General features: G+C 39.9%; 1 protein-coding gene across 7 annotated transcripts in view; it reads left to right on the top strand.

The window, feature by feature from the left end:
- The first annotated feature begins 4,277 nt into the window (after nt 1-4,277).
- eif4ba (eukaryotic translation initiation factor 4Ba) overlaps nt 4,278-18,928 on the top strand; it is a 39,016-nt gene continuing 24,365 nt past the window's right edge. For 5 of the 7 annotated variants that reach the window (XM_043681818.2, XM_043681815.2, XM_087985542.1 and 2 more), the window contains exons 1-4: nt 9,667-9,718; nt 15,835-15,972; nt 18,259-18,464; nt 18,637-18,753. In XM_043681818.2, coding sequence (XP_043537753.2) covers nt 9,682-9,718; nt 15,835-15,972; nt 18,259-18,464; nt 18,637-18,753 — 498 coding nt within the window. In that variant the 5' untranslated portion in view covers nt 9,667-9,681. Of the gene's footprint in view, nt 4,313-9,666; nt 9,719-14,381; nt 14,504-15,834; nt 15,973-18,258; nt 18,465-18,636; nt 18,754-18,928 lie in introns of those variants that run through there. The other 2 variants (XM_043681814.2, XM_087985545.1) reach the window with 2 other exon arrangements.

Raw genomic sequence — 18,928 nt, 5'->3', positions numbered from 1 at the left:
CTTTAGATGTTCCAAATGCAGTCAGATGCTCAGCTATATGTTGTAAAACTTGAAAGGGTTCAGAAAAGATTTACAAGGATGTTGCCAGGGTTGGAGGATCTGAGCTATAGGGAGAGGCTGAACAGGCTGAGGCTGTTTTCCCTGGAGTGTCGGAGGCTGAGGGGTGACCTTATAGAGGTTTACAAAATCATGAGGGGCATGGATAGGATAAATAGACAAGGGCTTTTCCCTGGGGTCGGGGAGTCCAGAACGAGAGGGCATAGGTTTAGGATGAGAGGGGAAAGATATAGAAAGACCTAAGGGGCAACATTTTCACACACAGGGTGGTACATGTATGGAATGAGCTGCCAGAGGAAATGGTGGAGGCTGGTACAATTACAACATTTAAAAGGCATCTGGATGGGTACATGAATAGGAAGGGTTGAGAGAGATATGGGCCGGGTGCTGGCAGGTGGGACTAGATTGGGTTGGGATATCTGGTCGGCATGGACGGGTTGGACCGAAGGGTCTGTTTCCGTGCTGTACATCTCTATGACCCCATGACTAGGAGAGCTAAGTTATTGAGTGAAAGCCTGCTCTGACCACAGGTTTATAGTTTGGCATGTTACAAAGGCACCTCACGAGGACGCTAATTTAAAGAGAAAATTCCAGTCTGCAATCTCTTCATTCAAGTTGATACAAGGGCCATGTCAAGAACATTAGTTGGGAGCTTTCAGTAATTATTACTTCAGGTTATACGACAAACACATTCCACTTCCTAAGAGCTGACATTCACTGCAATTAAGGAGTCAGCTACAGCAGAATATAATGACATTGTGATATATGCTGTCTCACTTTTCATAAACCATATTTTTCAGGTGAATAGTAGCCTCTTAGTACAATGAGAATGGGTGTAACCAGTACAGTTGCATAGAATGTTCCCTTTGATCTCTCCAACTGGAGCCATAACAATAGCATGACTGGCATTAGTCTACTGTATTAAGACATATTATCATGCTTGTTTATTACAAATTTTATTGTTAATGTTTCTGCAAGTGAGGTGATTCATTCACTTTGCAGTTTGGTTATGCAATTTGATGGATTCTAAGAGTGTGCTTAACACACTAAATAGTAGCGGACTGTTTGTGAGCCACAGACTGAGTGTTAGAAAGACAAAACCAACTGGAAAATGACTAGAAAAATCTGAATAAATTCAGTTAAATCTGAAAAGTATCAATTAGATACACGTATTTTTGTCAGTTCTTACCTAGATTACAGATGAGCCATAATTTTGTCCAACTGAATATCAAAAACAAAGGCTTGGGGTTCCTTGCTCTGGGAGTTTTTAGAAGGACTTGATAGAATAGACAGAGAAGATATTTTCATTTATTAAGGAGTCCAAAATAATGGCCATAAATAAAATAGTCACCAATAAATCCAACAGGGAATTCAGGAGGAACTGCTTTATCCAGAGAGTAGTTAGAATGTGGAGCTTCCTATCACAAGGGGTGAATAGCATTGACATACTTAAGGAGAAATACATGAGAAAGAAACCAACAGAAGGATATGTTGACTGCATGAGGCTTTTGTGGAACATAAAAAGCAATAGTAACCAGTTGAGCCAAATGGCTGTTTAATGCTGTAACTTCTGTGTAATGTCAAATCCTTGGCTTTCTGTTTGATCCACAGCTGAGCTTAAACCCCATATCTTATGCATTATCAAGATCATTTATTTCCAAGCCCACAACATTGCTAACCTATGTACCCTACTCCACTCCCATATTCATGCCTCCAACAATAGACTTAATTATTTCACATCCTCTAATCGCCACTTAACTACAATAAATTCCGAATCACCCAAACTCCACATCTGAATGTCCTTGCTGGTCTACACTGGCTCACCATCAATGAACAGATCAACTCATCCTCTTCTACAAATCTTTCATTGCTGTGGAACTAGAGTCACATGTCGGCCCAGACTAGATAGGGATGGTAGATGCAGTAGATCCAACAGTAGCAACTCGACACTGAAGGAAAGATTAGATTAGATTAGATTACTTACAGTGTGGAAACAGGCCCTTCGGCCCAACAAGTCCACACCGACCCGCTGAAGCGTAACCCACCCAGACCCATTCCCCTACATTTACCCCTTCACCTAACACTACGGGCAATTTAGCATGGCCAATTCACCTAACCTGCACATTTTGGATTATGGGAGGAAACCGGAGTACCCGGAGGAAACCCACGCAGGCACAGGGAGAATGTGCAAACTCCACACACAGTCGCCTGAGGCGGGAATTGAACCCGGGTCTCTGGCACTGTGAGGCAGCAGTGCTAACCCCTGTGCTGCCCATAAAACAGATTTTTAAACTGCTGGATAGAAGATAAAAATCAAATTAAACTTGGGAATGATGACTACTGGTCCGATTTAATTTGAATACTTGAAATGGAACTGCAGTATGACCAGCGCATTATATCCCAGTTTTGCTGGGTTTTTTAATTTCCCCAATTTGAGGACATAGTGATACAGAATCAGCACCCTCAACTTAACCACAGTGCTGCGTGCAGGGTGACTTGCGTGGCTCTTCATCTTAGAATGTGAAAAATGTTGCAGCTATACAGGGCCTTGATGAGGCCACACCTAGAATATTGTATGCAGTTTTGTTCTCCTTCTCTGAGGAAGGATGCTCTTGCTCTCAAGGGAGTGCAGTGAAGGTTTATCAGGCTGATTCCAGGGATGGTGGGACTGATGTATGAGGAGAGATTGACTAGGTTAGGATTGCTTTTGCTGACGTTCAGACAAATGAAGGGGAATCTCAGAGACTTACAAAATTCAAACAGGACTACACAGGATAGATGTTCCAGATAGCGGGTGTGTCCAGAACCAGAGGTCACAGTTTGAGGATTCAGGGTAGACCATTTAGAACAGAGACGAGGAGACATTTCTTCACCCAAAGAGCCTGTGCAATTCCTTATCACAGGAAGTAGTTGATGCCAAAACATTGAATGTGTTCAAGAGGCAGCTAGATACAGCACTTGAGGTGAATGGAATCAAATATTATGGGGAGAAAGCAGGATTAGACTATTGAGTTGGACGATCAGCCACAATCGTGACGAATGGCAGAACAGGCTCAAATGGCTGAATGGCCTCCTCCTGTACCTATCATCTATGTTTCTATATATTGGGGGTGTCCTGTGGTAATTAAGGAAGAAAAAGGAAAATGCCTGGTGTGTTAGCATCCTACACACATCAGATTACTGCCGATAGAAGAAACCAGGAATAAAAACAGCAAGATGTTTGCAAGCTTTACTGGTTTTTCCTTTTGGAATACAGCAAAGATCTATCGATCGTGGACTCAAAAGATTTGAGGTTGTATCCATTATTCTTTTTGGGAGAAAGTTCCACACTTCTTTGAGTGAAGAAGTGTATCCTGACTTCTCTCTTTGACTCTAATTTTAAAGTTAAAACCTTATTAATTATAACTCTTAGACTTTTAACATCCTGCCCATCTCCTCAAAGGATGAAGGGACACAAAGGCCAAGGTTTCAGTCTTGCCAGTGCTTTTAACTGAAGGAAATTTCAACTTCTCAGGGATGTTGGTTACGTTTCACAATGAACAGTGGAAGAATCACAAGAGATGGTTGTACCAGTTAATGGGTGGCATTACCAATGGGAGGAAACCTAAGTAGTTGGGATTTGTGGCAAAGGAAAACTTGGTATTAAGTCGTAGATCTATAGATTGACAGACTATTTCTCATATGTAAACTGACTAACTGAAATGTGCTGAAAATGTGTTGCTGGAACAGCGCAGCAGGTCAGGCAGCATCCAAGGAACAGGAGAATCGACGTTTCTGGCATAAGCCCTTCTGATTCCTGAAGAAGGGCTTATGCCCGAAATGTCGATCCTCCTTTTCCTTGAATGCTGCCTGACCTGCTGCGCTTTTCCAGCAACACATTTTCAGCTCTGATCTCCAGCATCTGCAGACCTCACTTTCTCCTCCTAACTGAAATGTGAACAAAAATTAACTTTCTGTTGGTGCTGAAAAGCCAGATTATTTTAAAAACCTGGAAATGCTGACGAGATTTTTGTTTATCCACAAACAACTCAGTGTGCTTCTATTCTTTTCAGATTCTAAAGTGTTCTTATATTAAACGGTCATTTTGCAGCATGTTTTCAAAAAAAACAATAAAAAAAATGACCGCCTGCGCTTTATTTAAACGAAACAATCGCGAACCACAAGATTTACCTTCCAACTGCCAAGAAGTTTAGGCATCACGTGACGCCGACATCCGGGTTCTGTCAGTGGTCATTCTCCAATATGGCGTCTTCAGGTGAGTAGCTGCGGGTGTCGCGCGGGGCCAAGAAAAAGGGACGAAATGCGTTCAACTTGTGGCTTCACCCCCCCATCCCCCTCCATTCGTTTGCTTTGGAAAGCGGGGTGAAGGGATGTCGTGTTGGGCGGTTGGGAGGCCTGCGGCGTGGCGAGGACAAATAAAAGCGAGGCGAACGGCTGCCTTATGGGTTGCGGTACGTGTGCGAATGAGCGAGCGGTAACTCGGGGCTTCGGCCTCTGCTGCAACTTGGCGGCTCCAGGCGCGGTGCGCATGCGCGCACCGGACGGGTCAGGCCATATGCAATCAACTTCAGCTTCTCAAAAAATGCTGCCACCCCCTTTGGACCGGTATTTTACCCTGTGGTCCTAACTGTCACGCTGCGTACGCGTGTTGGAACTTCTGCGGGTCCTTGCGGCATCATTTGTAATCACCCATTTCGCGAAAATGGTATCTGCACATTCTAAATTCTGTGGAGGCCGAAACTTGAATCACACTGTTTGGTTTGCAAACCTGTCGGTTCCGACTGACTTCCCGATCAGCTTTCCTGCCCAGATTCGGAGCCACCATCTTACGTACGGAGTCTGTTCCCATTACCTCCAATCAAATCAAGACTAATTTGGTCTCCTGTTTGCCAGGATGCTTCCGCAACTACTGATCTGCTCAAATATGTCTCCTCTCCAGCTATGTTATCCCATTTCCAGTAGAAAAATCCTTGTGCTCTCTCCCTTTAGCTGTCATTCTCCTGGCATGCTCTGCCACCCCCATTTTCACTCCTAAATTTAAGTGGCAAAGAATTGAAGCAAGTTTAAAGGGTTAGATCAGGAGAGTAAGGTGACTTGTAATTCCTTGAGGGGTAGTTTAAGATATTTAAGGTGTTAAAAGGATTCAGTAAAATAGGTACAGAGAAATGATTCCTTCTGGGGATCGAGGATGAAGCGATATGGTCATCTTAAAATTAGAACTAGGCCATTTGGGGAATCAGATTTTTCTCTCGTCCACAACTGGAATTCTTTTCCCAGAGCAACTTTGAAAGATGGGATATGTGGTGCTTTCAAAATTCGAATTAATTTATTTTTAAATATTCATAGAACCCCTACAGTGTGGAAGGAGGCCATTCGGCCCATCGAGACTGCACTAACCATTCAAAGACCACCATATCTTGTAACCCCACATTTACCATGGCTAATCCACCTAGCTACCCTGCCCTGAAAACTACAGGCTTGGCCAATCTACCTAACCCGCACGTCTTTGGATTGTAGGGGGAAACCAACACAGACACGGGGAGAACATGCAAACTTTACGCAGTCACCAAAGGCTGGGAGTTGGGTGTACAAATCTGCTATCATCTAATTAAATGGTAGAGGAGGGTTAAAGATCCAGCTCTTACTCTCTGGACCCTATTGCTCCTAAACTATTTACACCCCAACTTTTCTTGTAAAGGGTTTTCTCTGTTTGTGCACTACTCCTTTTTCCTTCAAATCTGCCATTTCCTTCAAATCTGCCATTATCACGCCTCATGTCAGATCACAGGATGCCTTTAACCAAAGGCATCCTGTGACTTTGCTGACTGTTCTTCCTCATCTTTCACAAACATCTTTGCTGTATTTGATAGGCTTGGAGAGGAATTAGACAAGGGAGTAGAGAAAATGGGTATGTATTCAAACCTGAATGGTGTTGGGACTAAAATTATTTAAATTATAAGGCCAAGATTTACAGAAGATTAAAAGATGATCTAAATAATGTGTTATAATTAGTGACTTTATCAGGTGGATAGAAAGAAACTATTGTCTCTTGTGGGAGAGTCCAAAACAAGGACTAGGTTCTCCAGGAGTGAAGTCTGAAAGCATTCTTCACAAAAAAGGTAGTGAAAATCTAAATTGGAAAACAGCAATGCTACAATTGATATATTTTTGTTAGGTAAGGTGTTAAGAATCACAGAAACAAGGAGGGTAGATGGGGTTCTGATTCAAACTAACCATTGTCTATCTGGCAGTGTGAACTAATGGAATTGAATGCACTACTCTTGTTGCCATTGTTCTTCTTAGCCATTCAGTTGTAGCCAGAGAAGCTTCTGTGTTGCTTTTGTTTCCTGCTACCTCGCTGTTAGCTTTGGCGTCTCCTAAGCTTATGTCCATGGCCACCACCTATTTCAAAAGCTACGTGCTGCCCCTCAGCAACATCATTGAAGGTGTAATGTCAGGTTTCACACTTAGAGTGAGAGAGATATACAGCATGTAAATAGACCCTTCGGTCCAACTTGTCCAATCTGACCAAACATCCTGTGTAAATCTAGTCCAGTTTGCCAGCATTTGTCCCAAATTCCTCGCAAGCCTTCTGATTCACGTACCCATTCCCAGATGCCTTTCAAATGTTGTAGCTGTACCAGCCTTCACCACTTACTCTGGCAGCTCAATCCATACACTCACCACCCTCTGCATGGAAAAAGTTGCCCTTGCATCTCTTTTAAATCTTTCCACCTCACCTTCAACCTATGCCCTCTAGTTTTGTGCTATTTTACCCCGGGGAAAATATCTTGTCCGTTTACTCTGTCTCTCATGATTTTATAAACCTCTATTAAACCCCCCCCCCCCCCTCAGCCTCCAACACGCCAGGGAAAATAGTCTCACCCTCCTATTCAACCTCTCCCTATGGCTCAAACCCTCTAACTCTGGCAACATCCTCGTAAATCTTTTCTGAATCCTTTCAAGTTTCACAACATCTTTCTTATAGGAGGGAGACCACAATTGCACGCAATACTCCAAAGTGGCCTCACCAATATCCTGTAAAGCCACAACATGACCTCCCAACTCCTGTACTCAGTGCACTGACCAATAAAGGCACCAAATTCTGCCTTCGCTATCCTATCTGCCTGCAACTCTGCTTTCAAGGAACTATGAACTGCACTCCAAAGTTCTCTATTGTTTAGCAACACTTCCCAGGACCTTACCATTAAGTGTATAAGTCCTGCCCTACTTTGCCTTTTCAAAATGCAGCATGTCACATTTATCTAAATTATACTTCTTCTACCACTCCTCAGTCCATTGACCCATCTGATCAAGATCCCATGGTGCTGTAAGGGTAATCTTATTCACTGTCCACTACGCCTCCAATTTTAATGTCATCTGCAAACTTACTAACTATAGCTCCTATGTTCATATCCAAGTCGTTTATATAAATGACAAAAAGCAGTGTACCCCGCATTGATCTTTGTTGCACACCACTGGTCACAGGCCTCCAGTCTGAAAAGCAGGCCTCCACCACCACCATAGGTCTTCTACCTTTGAGCGAGTTCACTGTGTATTTTGTGTATATATAACCTTGCTAACCAGCCTACCATGAGGAACCTTGTCACATTGAAGTCCATATAGATCATATCCACTGCTCTGCTCTCATCAATCCTCTTTGTTACTTCAAAAACCCTCAATCAAGTTTGTGAGACCGGGGTGGCTCAGTGGTTAGCACTGTTGCCTCTCAGCACCAGGGACCTGGGTTCGATTTCTGCCTCGGGCAACTGTATGTGTGGAGTTTATGCGTCCTCCCTGTGTCTGCGTGGGTTTCCTCCAGGTGCTCTGGTTTCCTCTCACCATCCAAAGGTGTGCAGGTTAGGTAAATTGCCCATCGTGTTCAGGGATACGTTGGTTAAGTGTATTAGTCTGGGGTAAACGTAGAGCAGTAGGGGATTGGGTCTGGGTGGACTATTCTTCGGAGAGTCAGTGTGGACTTGTTGGGCTGAAGGGCCTGGTTCCACACTTTCGGGATTCTGTGTCTGTCTCAACTTCTCCATTGTATTCGATTGCTTGTTCTATATATTTTAGTTTCCTCCACTTTAGTAGACCAAAGGTATTACCTTCAGCCTCTGCCAAAATATTCACTCCTTCACAGTTGAATCACATTGCAACCACCCCACCCCGACCCAATTCATTGTTCTACTCTTAACCCACATCTATTGCTGTGACTGCTTCTTAATATATTTCCCTTGAAGAACTTTGCCTTCCACTAACTCATCTCTTGTGCATCCTTATACTACTGTTGATGTACATGCCTTCACCAACCTAAGCTTAGAGGTTCCCTCCTTAAAGTTCTTTGCCTGTACCCTTTTCTTCATTTAAGAAACTTGCGAAAGTCTATCCACCTTTTAGGCCTATCCTAATATCTCCTCCTTCTGCTTGGTGTTAAATTTTGTCTGATTTTGCTCCTGTGAAGCAGCTTGGGATGATATCCTGTCTTACAAACATACTTGCAGGTTGGTAAGTGCGTCTAAAGAAGCAGCCATGGTTTATTCTTAAACACTACTTTTGACTTATAACACCACCTAGGTTCAAAATTAAAACTATCAGGTGCATTTACAATGGGCATTTTGTAAGTATTGCTGGTCAAACATACGGAAGTCTCAAATTTTTAATATTCACATGTATTCCCGTGGTCATTTTCCAGACACACCACTCATGAAAATGTCTGCACAACTACAGTTAATAGGTAATATAATTAAGTGTTTACAATTATGAGAGAAAGCAGCAATAAATTTTCAGTCCTTGAGTCAAGAATAAGGGTTGGAAATGCAAGGTTAATTTAAGAGTCAGAATGAAGACAGAAAGTTGAGAGACTGTTGTTCGCTTCCAAGAATTGTGGTAACACCATAACTGTCAAAATTTCGAGATGAATTGAATAGGTAGGTGAAGGAAAAGGAGTTGAAGAGTTAGTATGCTAACAATAGATAAATGTCATTTATGGAATTGTTTGTGTGGAACAAAAATGTGGATGACGACTGGTTAGGACGATTGGCCTGTTTTTGTGCTGTAATTCTTGTTAGAATTCTAAACTAATGATGTAATTCCTAGGACACAACACTGACATTTCACTTGCACTTCATTCCTGGATGTATATGGGCGAGTGATATTGATTTCTCAGAATGCTACAGACGAAGTTCCAGTGGTGTACACAGAATTTATTCTATTGATCTCTGTTCAGAACAGTTATGTTCCCAAATTCTGACCTTCTAAACTGTCATCTCTTTGGAATTCTAGCACGTAGAAGCCCATTTTGAATATTGAAGAATTTTGTACTTCATAACATTTGAGACTCTTAGATTGGTATTTAATCTGCCGTCATGTAAATGCTCACCTAAAAAATTAAATGAGGAAGCAAGTCCTACTTCTGGGAATCCAAAATACTGTATTAATAGCCTATCAGTTACCTCCTGTTGGTTTGGCTTTATAAGTGAAAACTGTTGGATCTAATCTAGTTGTAGACATATGTAGTTCTCCACTGTTATCTCTCAAAGGCTCTGCCACATTGATATGAGTGAATACTGCCCATTTATCAGATGAATGGAATAGGAACTCAGTGACATCGGATCAGGGAGTTCTATGCAATGTATTTTTCCAAGAATGCTTGTAATTAGTGGTAGGTATAAAACACTGATGTTTGTTCTATCTCTTGGTAACAGTTTATATTATTGTGACAGTTCAATAGATTACACTTTTATGTAATAACGAGATTATGCTTAAATGAGACCTCCAGCAAAATCTTTCCATTGTCCTCCACAGACAAAATGATAGTAAGCCTTGTTTTATACAGTCCATTATCAGTTTTGCTCCATGGATTCATGTTTCTGAAATTTGACTGGATTTAAGTCAACTTTTAGTTCAACAATAGGAATTTCCACAGCAGTGCACCAGAGAGCATACTCATTCTTTTGTCATTTCTTTTACTCAACCTTTTATATTTAGTGCACAATGGACTAACATAATAGAGTGGATTTGTAGCGTAATATCTCTTAGATATTCCATTCTGCTAAAGCATGGTAAAGTCTGTAACCGAAGTCACTTGATGTCTCTGTGACCATGATCATTGTGAATTTTTCAATATGGTTGTCCATTCTATTGGGCGAGCCATACTTGATCCTCTAAGCACTGGCATACCTACATTTCCATTGTCGTCTTAAACATCAATATCATCTTCCTCTCTGGTTATTGTCTGTCTGAATAACATAGTTCAAGGTCAAAAATGGTAACAAAGTTTTCAATCCTATATCCCCTTCACCACAAAGACTGTCAACTCTAGTTCCATGTTGTTGTTAATCTCTGCCCCTGCATCATTTCATTTGCTGAAAACCTCATCCAAGCATTTTCACATCCATACTCCATTGTTCCAGTACTCACCTGGCTGGCCATTAACATTCATCTACTGTAAACTTTAGCTCACCCCAAATTCTGCTGTTCAAGTCTTGCTCCGTCATCACCATTGTCTTTGATCTAAATATGCTGTTACCCCACCAACAGCTTTAAATTTAATTTTTTTTCTTTGTTTAAAGTCCCATATGGCCTGTCCCTTCCCTATTTATGTAGTTGCCTGCACCCAACAACCACCTCTCCCACGCACCTCTATTACTCAGTTTTTGTGGTCATGTCTTCAGGTATCAGTAAGCCCCATTCTTTAAAATAACATCCATCTCTCGCTCCTCCTTTTAAGACAACTCCTTGAAACTGATCTAGACTTTTGTCAACTCCTATGACTAGACATTATTTGTGTCTGGTTACGTATCTGTGAAGTCTGAGCAGCTTTTTGTACATTAAAGGTAATGTATTAATGCACGTCATTGCTAAAAGTTAACCTGTTGTATATTTTCTGAGTTTTATTCTTAAAAATGTTTTTTGCATACTTAAATTAGTTGTGAATATCTTCAATTCCACCAAAAATATAATCTTCATATGGTAAGTGTCAAAAGCATGCAAAATACCTGGGGCCTTACTGTGTTTATTTTAAGCATTTCTGAGCAACTTTTTTTTTAAAAATCAACGATGCTGAACAAAATGCCATAGGCAGAACTGATCGTTATTTAATCTGTTAATTTGAGAGTGTGTTGGGGAAAGATGCTATCTCTATCGTGTGTTGCATTGTCTTTTTTTTAAAAATGCTTTCTTTGAAAGTTATACAATATGGTCTATAAAACACATCAGAAAATGTCCTCTATGGCTGAAGTAGATGCGGTTTTGTAATTTATTCATGAAGTGAGTTGGTATAACATGTTTGTGTATATTTTATGATTATATTTGATGCAGCAAAAATCCGTAGAATTGCATTTTTTCTTTTAAAAACTTGCATCTTAGAGGGAATTGATGAAAATTAGGGTAAGTCATTGTGTAGAGACTATTGAATCCAGATGATTCTGATTCTGGTGCACTGATGCTACACTGAAATTCTGCATTCCTACAACAAATTGAAACGTTTGACCTCTATGTATCAATGGCTATTAATTGTTATAAACTGTTTTAGACAGCCTTGTGTATGTTTAGCAAACTAAACTACAGTTAGTTAAATTTATTCCTAGCATAAATTTTTTTTTCATAAGGATATTTTGGCAGAGGGATCGATGGCCTTGTGCTGCAAGATTCAAAATTGAAAATGAGTTTTATTTCTGATTTCCAATAGATGTGTGTGTTTTTCCTGATCTGCTTTCACAATTAGGATCATGTTACACATAGAATTGTGTATATTTTATATTTGGAAAAATGTTAACACAAATCGAGTCTCAACTTTGTGAATTTTGATTTTCCAACAAATAACATTTTTCAGCAGTCTTTTATCATGCATTTCTGATTGTAGCAGACCATTTTAAGTCATGAGTACTCAGTAGAAATCTTGAGATTGTGCTTATTAACATTGGATTTCGATAGTTTCAAGCAACAGAAGAGTATGAGGGTAGTATAAAATTGGGGAACTGTCAGGGTAGCCACTTCTGCAGGAGCACCTCCAAAATCAGAAGGCAGTCAATAAAGTTGTAATGCTGAATATCTGTAACATCATCTTCTCTACACTGCAGTAATATCAATTGACAGGTGATGCATTAATAAAAGATAGCTCTAATATATAATGTATCACAGTGGAGCTTAGTGGTTCCCAAGCTATTTTCCAATGTGACCCCAGCAAAAACAAATCCTGCAATAAAGCAAGGTAACATTCAGAACATAATTAAAGTTCACGTGTTATATAGATCAATATGTATGAATATGAACATCTGTGCCATTAAAGTAATTGTAAAAATATTGTGTGTACTCTCAGACATCGCAGGCAAGTAAGATAGTATTAATTTTGTACTGAGCATTTCAAATAACATGAAATGATATTCATCGACCAAAGGCTGCAGTTTGTGAGTTCTGCATACAATGCAGCTTTTAAAATAGAATGAGTTTAATTCACCAAGTAAGTAACTTAAATGAAGGTGGAATCATGGTCCTCCCAACTCAGGAAAACAGTGCTTCAGAATAGGCATCGAACATAACGCATGACAGTTAATGAACACTAAGATTTCATCCAAGCTCTCTGTATTTCCTTGCTGATGGAAAGCTGAATGAGTTTTCTCTCCCCAGTCGAGCACGACTGTGTGATCTTTTTGGTTTTTCCCAAAATTCAAACACCCCAGTCAGTCAACACATTATACTTGCTGCCAAGCATGTTTTCTAAAGTTAAAGAACATTTTGGGCAGAACAACTGCACCTTTAGCTGCTTGGTGTTCATAATCCAGTAGGCCCAGGACCGTCATGTCAGATCCTCACTGTACTGATTGCTTTCACACTTCATGATGCCTCATTCAACAGCAAAAGATCACGATCCAGTGCTGTTTCTTAGTTTAACCATTATGGAGAAATTTTGATCTTTTAAATAAAATCCCAAGTTATTGATGATTGGAACTTGAAGCTATGTTGCACAAGTTAGAGGAAAATAAATTACTAATGCAATAAAGAGATTTTGTGGCTAGTTTCAAACCATTTGAAGAACTCAGTGTCTTGACACGTTTCTCACAGGCTTCCAAATCTGCTTTGTTTTGTTGAGATTCCACAAGCGCACACTGTCTCATTTGCTTCAGCTGAGCAGTTTGGACATGTATCTTTTGAGTGCTTTAATTAAAAATGCACTGACAGCCATATTGCCGTACTATAACCTTTGTGAGCCTTTAACATATTTAGATTGTCTTGTGTGAAAGGCACAACATTCCAGGGTATTCAACAGAAGTATAACTGGATATTGAATCAAATAATCCAACATTAGCAGGGCTGATTTAAGGCCTATCAGGCTGCAGTAGAATTTTAGAATCTTGCAGTACTGAAGGCAGCCTTTTAGCTCAGGTCTGTTCCAGCTCTTTGAACAAGCTGTCTGATTTAGCTCCACCTGCCAGATTTTTCCCAGCGCACTGCATTTTCATTTTCTTCAAGTATGTCCAATTGCTTTTAGAAAATGAATTCTTTGGGGCAGTGTTCTTCAGATTTTGACAATACTTTATGCAAAGCCTATATTGTGAAGGAAATACCTTGAGCTTCTGGTGAAACACATTTCAAAAGATTAGCAGTTGCACTCATGTAGCAACACTTTTTTGGCTTTTGTTTTGGAAAACATGCTGCTTAAACAGCAATTCAGTGGTGTTGCTTGTGACCACTGTAAAGCAAATATGCACTGGTGTTTTACTGTTACTGACCAGAGAAATCTTTTTTTAAATCAAAGCTTGAGAAAGAAATACACCTGGAGCCTCAAACGTTAAGCTTTTGACTGTGAAGTTCTTTTAATAATTTGCATCTAATCAGTGCAAGCAATGTTCTACAGCATGAGAGGAGGGAAATGAATTGCACTATCAGTTCAATTTTAAAAAGTTGTAGCATTGGTTTGTCATTTTTAAACTCGTTATTCTTTAAAAGTATTTAATTTTTATCAGAATTGCATTTTAGGACAAAGATGTCTTTAGTCAGAATAGTTTTTGGTGTGTTGTCTATCCACCCTAGCTATAAACACTACATATGCACCTTGGGCTGATTTTGTGGTAGAACTAATTTGGGCATAGTTGTTTGTTCTTCTGATCCTACCTTCCATTTTTAAACAAAAGTCTTGATTGCTCAATTCTATCTCCTTATTTGATCCATTCTAAATTATGGTGGACGTTGGCCATTGTGTACAGACTGCACAGGAGGCATAGGCTGAAATTTGCTTACCTTGGGGAATAATTAAATTACTTTTTAAAAGGGGTTTTCAGAAACATTGCCTTGAAATTTCTCTCTTCCTGCTATGGAATGTAGTTTTGGAAGAGTGTTCCGTGTGACAGCCTCTAGTCAAGAAGCCAAAACTGCCCCAGAGTCAACCTGGTGCTGCCACGTTTGTCACTACAACATGTCACTTGAGCAAGTTACTACTAGTCTACTGGTAAGTTTGGAATTGAAGGAGGGAAAAATAATGTACTTGTACAACATGCATCTGTTTGTAGAAAATGAACAAGGAGGGAAACTAGGGCCGCTGTGGGTTCACTTTTTATACCATCCCCAGGTTACACTTCATCTCTCTGACTGGGATCTTTTGCCTTTGAACTTAAGAAGCCTGTTTTAAACCTGTGGTTAATGCAGAAACAAATAAGTTTTTTCTAACAAAGATGTAGTGGGTGGAAGAGTGATTCTTGATTTCTTCAGTCCAATGAGTGGAAAGAGGGCATAATAATTCTTATCTCTGTTTACTTGTGCATTTTTCTGGATTTTTCTATGGCTGTGAACTTCTCTTCCTTGACAAAATTGTTACTTACAAGATTTTCCTAATTTTTATCAGCTCCTGGCAAGAGGTAGTAATGATATGAAATATATTTTTGGGAAGTATAAAATTAGGATCAGGAGTATGCAGTGCACGCCATTGAAAACACTGAGTAAAGCACGCATTGTTTTTACATGGGTCTCATGTAATTCACACTAAGTTATAGAAAATACTGTTTTGTATGGAGAGGGACATTATGCATCATAATTCTCTCTCTCTCTCTCTCTCTCTCTCTCTCTCTCTCTCTCTCTCTCTCTCTCTCTCTCTCTCTCTCTCTCTCTCTCTCTCTCTCTCTCTCTCTCTCTCTCTCTCGTTGCTGTAACAAACTGTGGTCATTCAAAAATTAATTGATTTCTGGAATATGCTGTGGAAATTCCTGTAGGTTTAAAAAATGACTAGTTTATTATCCCTGCAGGGCTTTCATCTGTAGTTCAAGTGTGATAGACATTTTCATACTTGACTCTAAACCTTCTTGCAATTCTGTAATCCTACAGGTCTGTCTTTGTCTCTCTAACCATGCTTCATAATTAAGTACGGTTTGTCAAGAGGCTTTTTAAATTTACTGTTCTGTTTGTGAAGGTAACCCTATTTGTGCCTTTTTCTCTCTCTCATTTCAATTTGAGGTACTGCAGTCCTCTCAATACTTGTCTGGTTGATAAGGTAACCTAATTGCCAGAGGAAAACAGTTTTCAAGCAAGTATCTGTTTAGTAAATAATCTAGGCAGCAGCCCTTTGGGATTGAGTTTATATTTTTGTCCTTGCCCTAGAACTAAAGAATAGTCTTTTGCATACAGCTAATCAGCAGTATGGGGAGTGGAACAGTGCAACATGGGGAGAGAAGGTTCCATCAGAATATCAAATTAGTCTCTGTTTTGACAAATAAGCAGTCTTTATAGTGCATTAATGTTGCAACTGAGTTCTTTAAAACATTAACCATTGCAACTCCTAATGTACAGGGAAGAAGAAGCAGAAAAAGGGAAAGACTCTTACCCTGACTGACTTTCTGGCAGAGGATGGTGGAGGGTCGACCCAATTCTTCATTCCCTCAAAGCCTGTCAGCTGGGCAGATGAGACCGATGACTTGGACAGCGAAGGTAAGAGGATCACCAAATTTAATTTCTAACTATTATAATATGTGACATTCAGCAGTTGAGTGGAAAAATGCATGTAACAACAGTTTTATTCTTTCATGGGATATGAGCATCACTAGCAAGATGAGCATTTATTGCTCATTTATAACCGTCTGTGTAGGTACGTGCACAATGTTGTTGGTGTGGAGTTTAGACCCACTGACAGTGAAGAATGAGCAAGATAGTTTCAAGTCAGGGTGGTGTCAGACTTGAAAGGGAACTTGGAAATAATGAAGTCTCTGCTGTCCTCCTACATGTTAAGTCACAGGTTTAGGAAGTGCTGTTGAGAAGACCCTGTGCATCTTGTAAATGATGCATGTTATGCCAGTGTTGTGTTGGATAAGGTGTGAATCAAAAAGTTCGCTTTCACCTGGAAGGTGATGAGTTTAATTGTTGGGGCTGCGCTAATCTGAGCAAGTGAGGACTATTCCATCACACTCCTGCCATGTAAAGAGTAGACAGGCTTTGGGGCAGTAGGAGGGGAGTTACTCTGCACAGTTCCTAGCCTCAGGCTTGCTAATGTAGTCTGTTTGCATGGCTGATCCAGTTTTTGGTTTCTAGTAAGTGATAAATTCCCAGGATATTGATGGTGGGATATTCAGCAGTGGTAATGTCTTTGAACATCAAAGGAAGATGGTTAGACTCTGTCTTGTTGGAGATGGTCATTTCCTGGCACATTTACCACTTTTATGAGCCCAACCTGTGTTGTTCAGGTACTACTGCATACAAGTATATAAACTGCATCAGTATCTGAGAGGTTGCAAGTAGAACTGTGTGCTGCAATCATTAGTGAATATCCTTACTTTTGACCTTATGGAAGGAAGGTCCTTGAAGGAACTGAAGATGGTTGGGCCTAGGATGCTGCTTGTTTTTTTTTCCTCCCCTCTGCTGAAATTGCTGATGTTTGGATACTGTTCCCATTTTTTTGGCAACTTGTTTGTATAATGTAGTGTAAGTGTGATATTTAATAGTAAATGATTTCTCTGCTTTAGTATCTCCTAACTACTCTGGTAAGCAGATCTTCATCTCTATCCAACTATTTTTTCTGCAGTGTTACTAATGTGAGACCTGTGATTTTTACATGGGAAACTGTAAAGTTCTGTGCCACATGACTTCCCCCATTCTTGAAAGTTGTGCTGATTGCTCTATTGGCCAATATTCAGATTCTGAATCAACAGCTGGTTTGTTGAAACAAAATACATAAATGAACAGTATGCAATATGAAATGCTAAATCTCACCACTGTTGTTCTTGTTGCACCCGGTAGTATAGATGCTACCTGGTCGCTTTGTTGACACTTTAATATAAACTCACTTATACTGTGAAACGTGGCATCAAACTGGCCTGGCTTCTCTGCTACTTGGCACAACATGGAACTTTTTTGAAATTAACAGAAAGTACATATTCATCTGGTCTGAGAGCACCTGTGGAGAGAGAAATAGATAACATTTTCAAATCAATAAACTTCTGTCAAAGCTAAGAAGATTCAGAGATGTATCAGGCTTTAAGCAAGGAGGGTGGAGAAGGGAAAAACAACCAGTAAAGAAAAAGTAACCCTAAAGAGGGCACATGTTTAAAATCCAAAATTGAACTGTGTCCAAGGGCTTAACATACCAGGTCAAAGAATTAGGTGCTTTTACTCTGAACAGAGTTTGGCTGAATGACTGGCAAATTGCCTGGATCACTCGTCATTCATGTAAAGTCAATTTTTTATCATTCATGGTGCTTTAAAGCTATATTGAAACAAGAAGTGAGCACTCCTTTGTCAATATTAACCGTTAGTTAATCTTTAATAAGAGCTTCTGGTACTAGGCATGCAATGTGAAATATACAGCCATTTAACACCCACTTTTCACAAAACAAAATCAGGTGTTTAAAAATTGGCACCTTGTGAAGGTTACCACGATCAGCCTGTCTGCACTCTGAGCTGTGGCTTTGCTTTTGAAAGCCAACCTTTTGTGATTAGGCTTTAAACTCCTCTGCTGCTGCTGCTGGCCGTAAAGGTTGCAAGTTAAAAATTCAATGTAGTTAAAAATCCATTTTGTCTTTAATGAGCCTACCTGGTTATTCACCACAGTGAATTTTAATGGCATATTATGGTCCTTTCTTGTTTAATAACCACATGCATGCACTTTACATCAAAGAAATAAGATCTACAGTGTTCACGCCACTTCAAAGGGCATCATTTTTATTTTTTAAAATAACCTTCTATGTGTTTAATCAATGTTTTCATTGTATTTTATTTTGATAGTTTCCACTGCCTGGCCTGGAATTGAAGAGGATATTTATAAGCCTGCTATTAACCGGGCATTGCTACCAACAGCACCTCGTGCTGCTCGAGCACCAGATGTTGATATGAACCGTATTCCAAAGCAGCCTCCCTACACCGCTTTTCTGGGCAATTTGCCTTATGATGTGTCTGAGGACTCCATCAGAAAGTTCTTCCATGGAATGAATGTAAGTAAATGAGCAGAGTATTCCATTTACCCTGTCAAATCCATTGCAGCAAGGGAAAAGGGAGGAAGAAATAAACTTGGTATTTGTTGAAAGAAATTTTGTCCAGGGTAAACTGTAACTTGTCATGCGTGAGACATATCACTTTTTGCTTTTTATTTTTGGCTTCCCAAAGATCAGTGCAGTGCGTTTGCCGAGAGAGTCCACCAATCAGGACAGATTGAAGGGATTTGGTTATGCCGAGTTTGACGATGTGGAATCACTCATGAATGCTTTGAGTCTCAATGAAGAGGTATAGTAAATGTATTCAGCCTATTTATATATGTAATTCTCTAGGCTAAAATATCACTTCGTAGTATTTTAAAGGTCAATAGTTTTTACTAAACCTGGACAATGATATCAACAAGTTCTGACTGTAATTTTCCAGAAATTACCTTCCATGTTTTCTGTTTCTGTTTTTTGAGTTG

Source organism: Chiloscyllium plagiosum, unplaced genomic scaffold (genome assembly GCF_037043375.1).
Source record: "Chiloscyllium plagiosum isolate Xiang-an unplaced genomic scaffold, Cpla_swu_hap1 HiC_scaffold_53X, whole genome shotgun sequence".
Classification (NCBI taxonomy): Eukaryota; Metazoa; Chordata; class Chondrichthyes; order Orectolobiformes; family Hemiscylliidae; genus Chiloscyllium; species Chiloscyllium plagiosum.
Note: the sequence above shows the minus strand (reverse complement) of the source record. Positions and strands in the feature narration are given on the sequence as shown.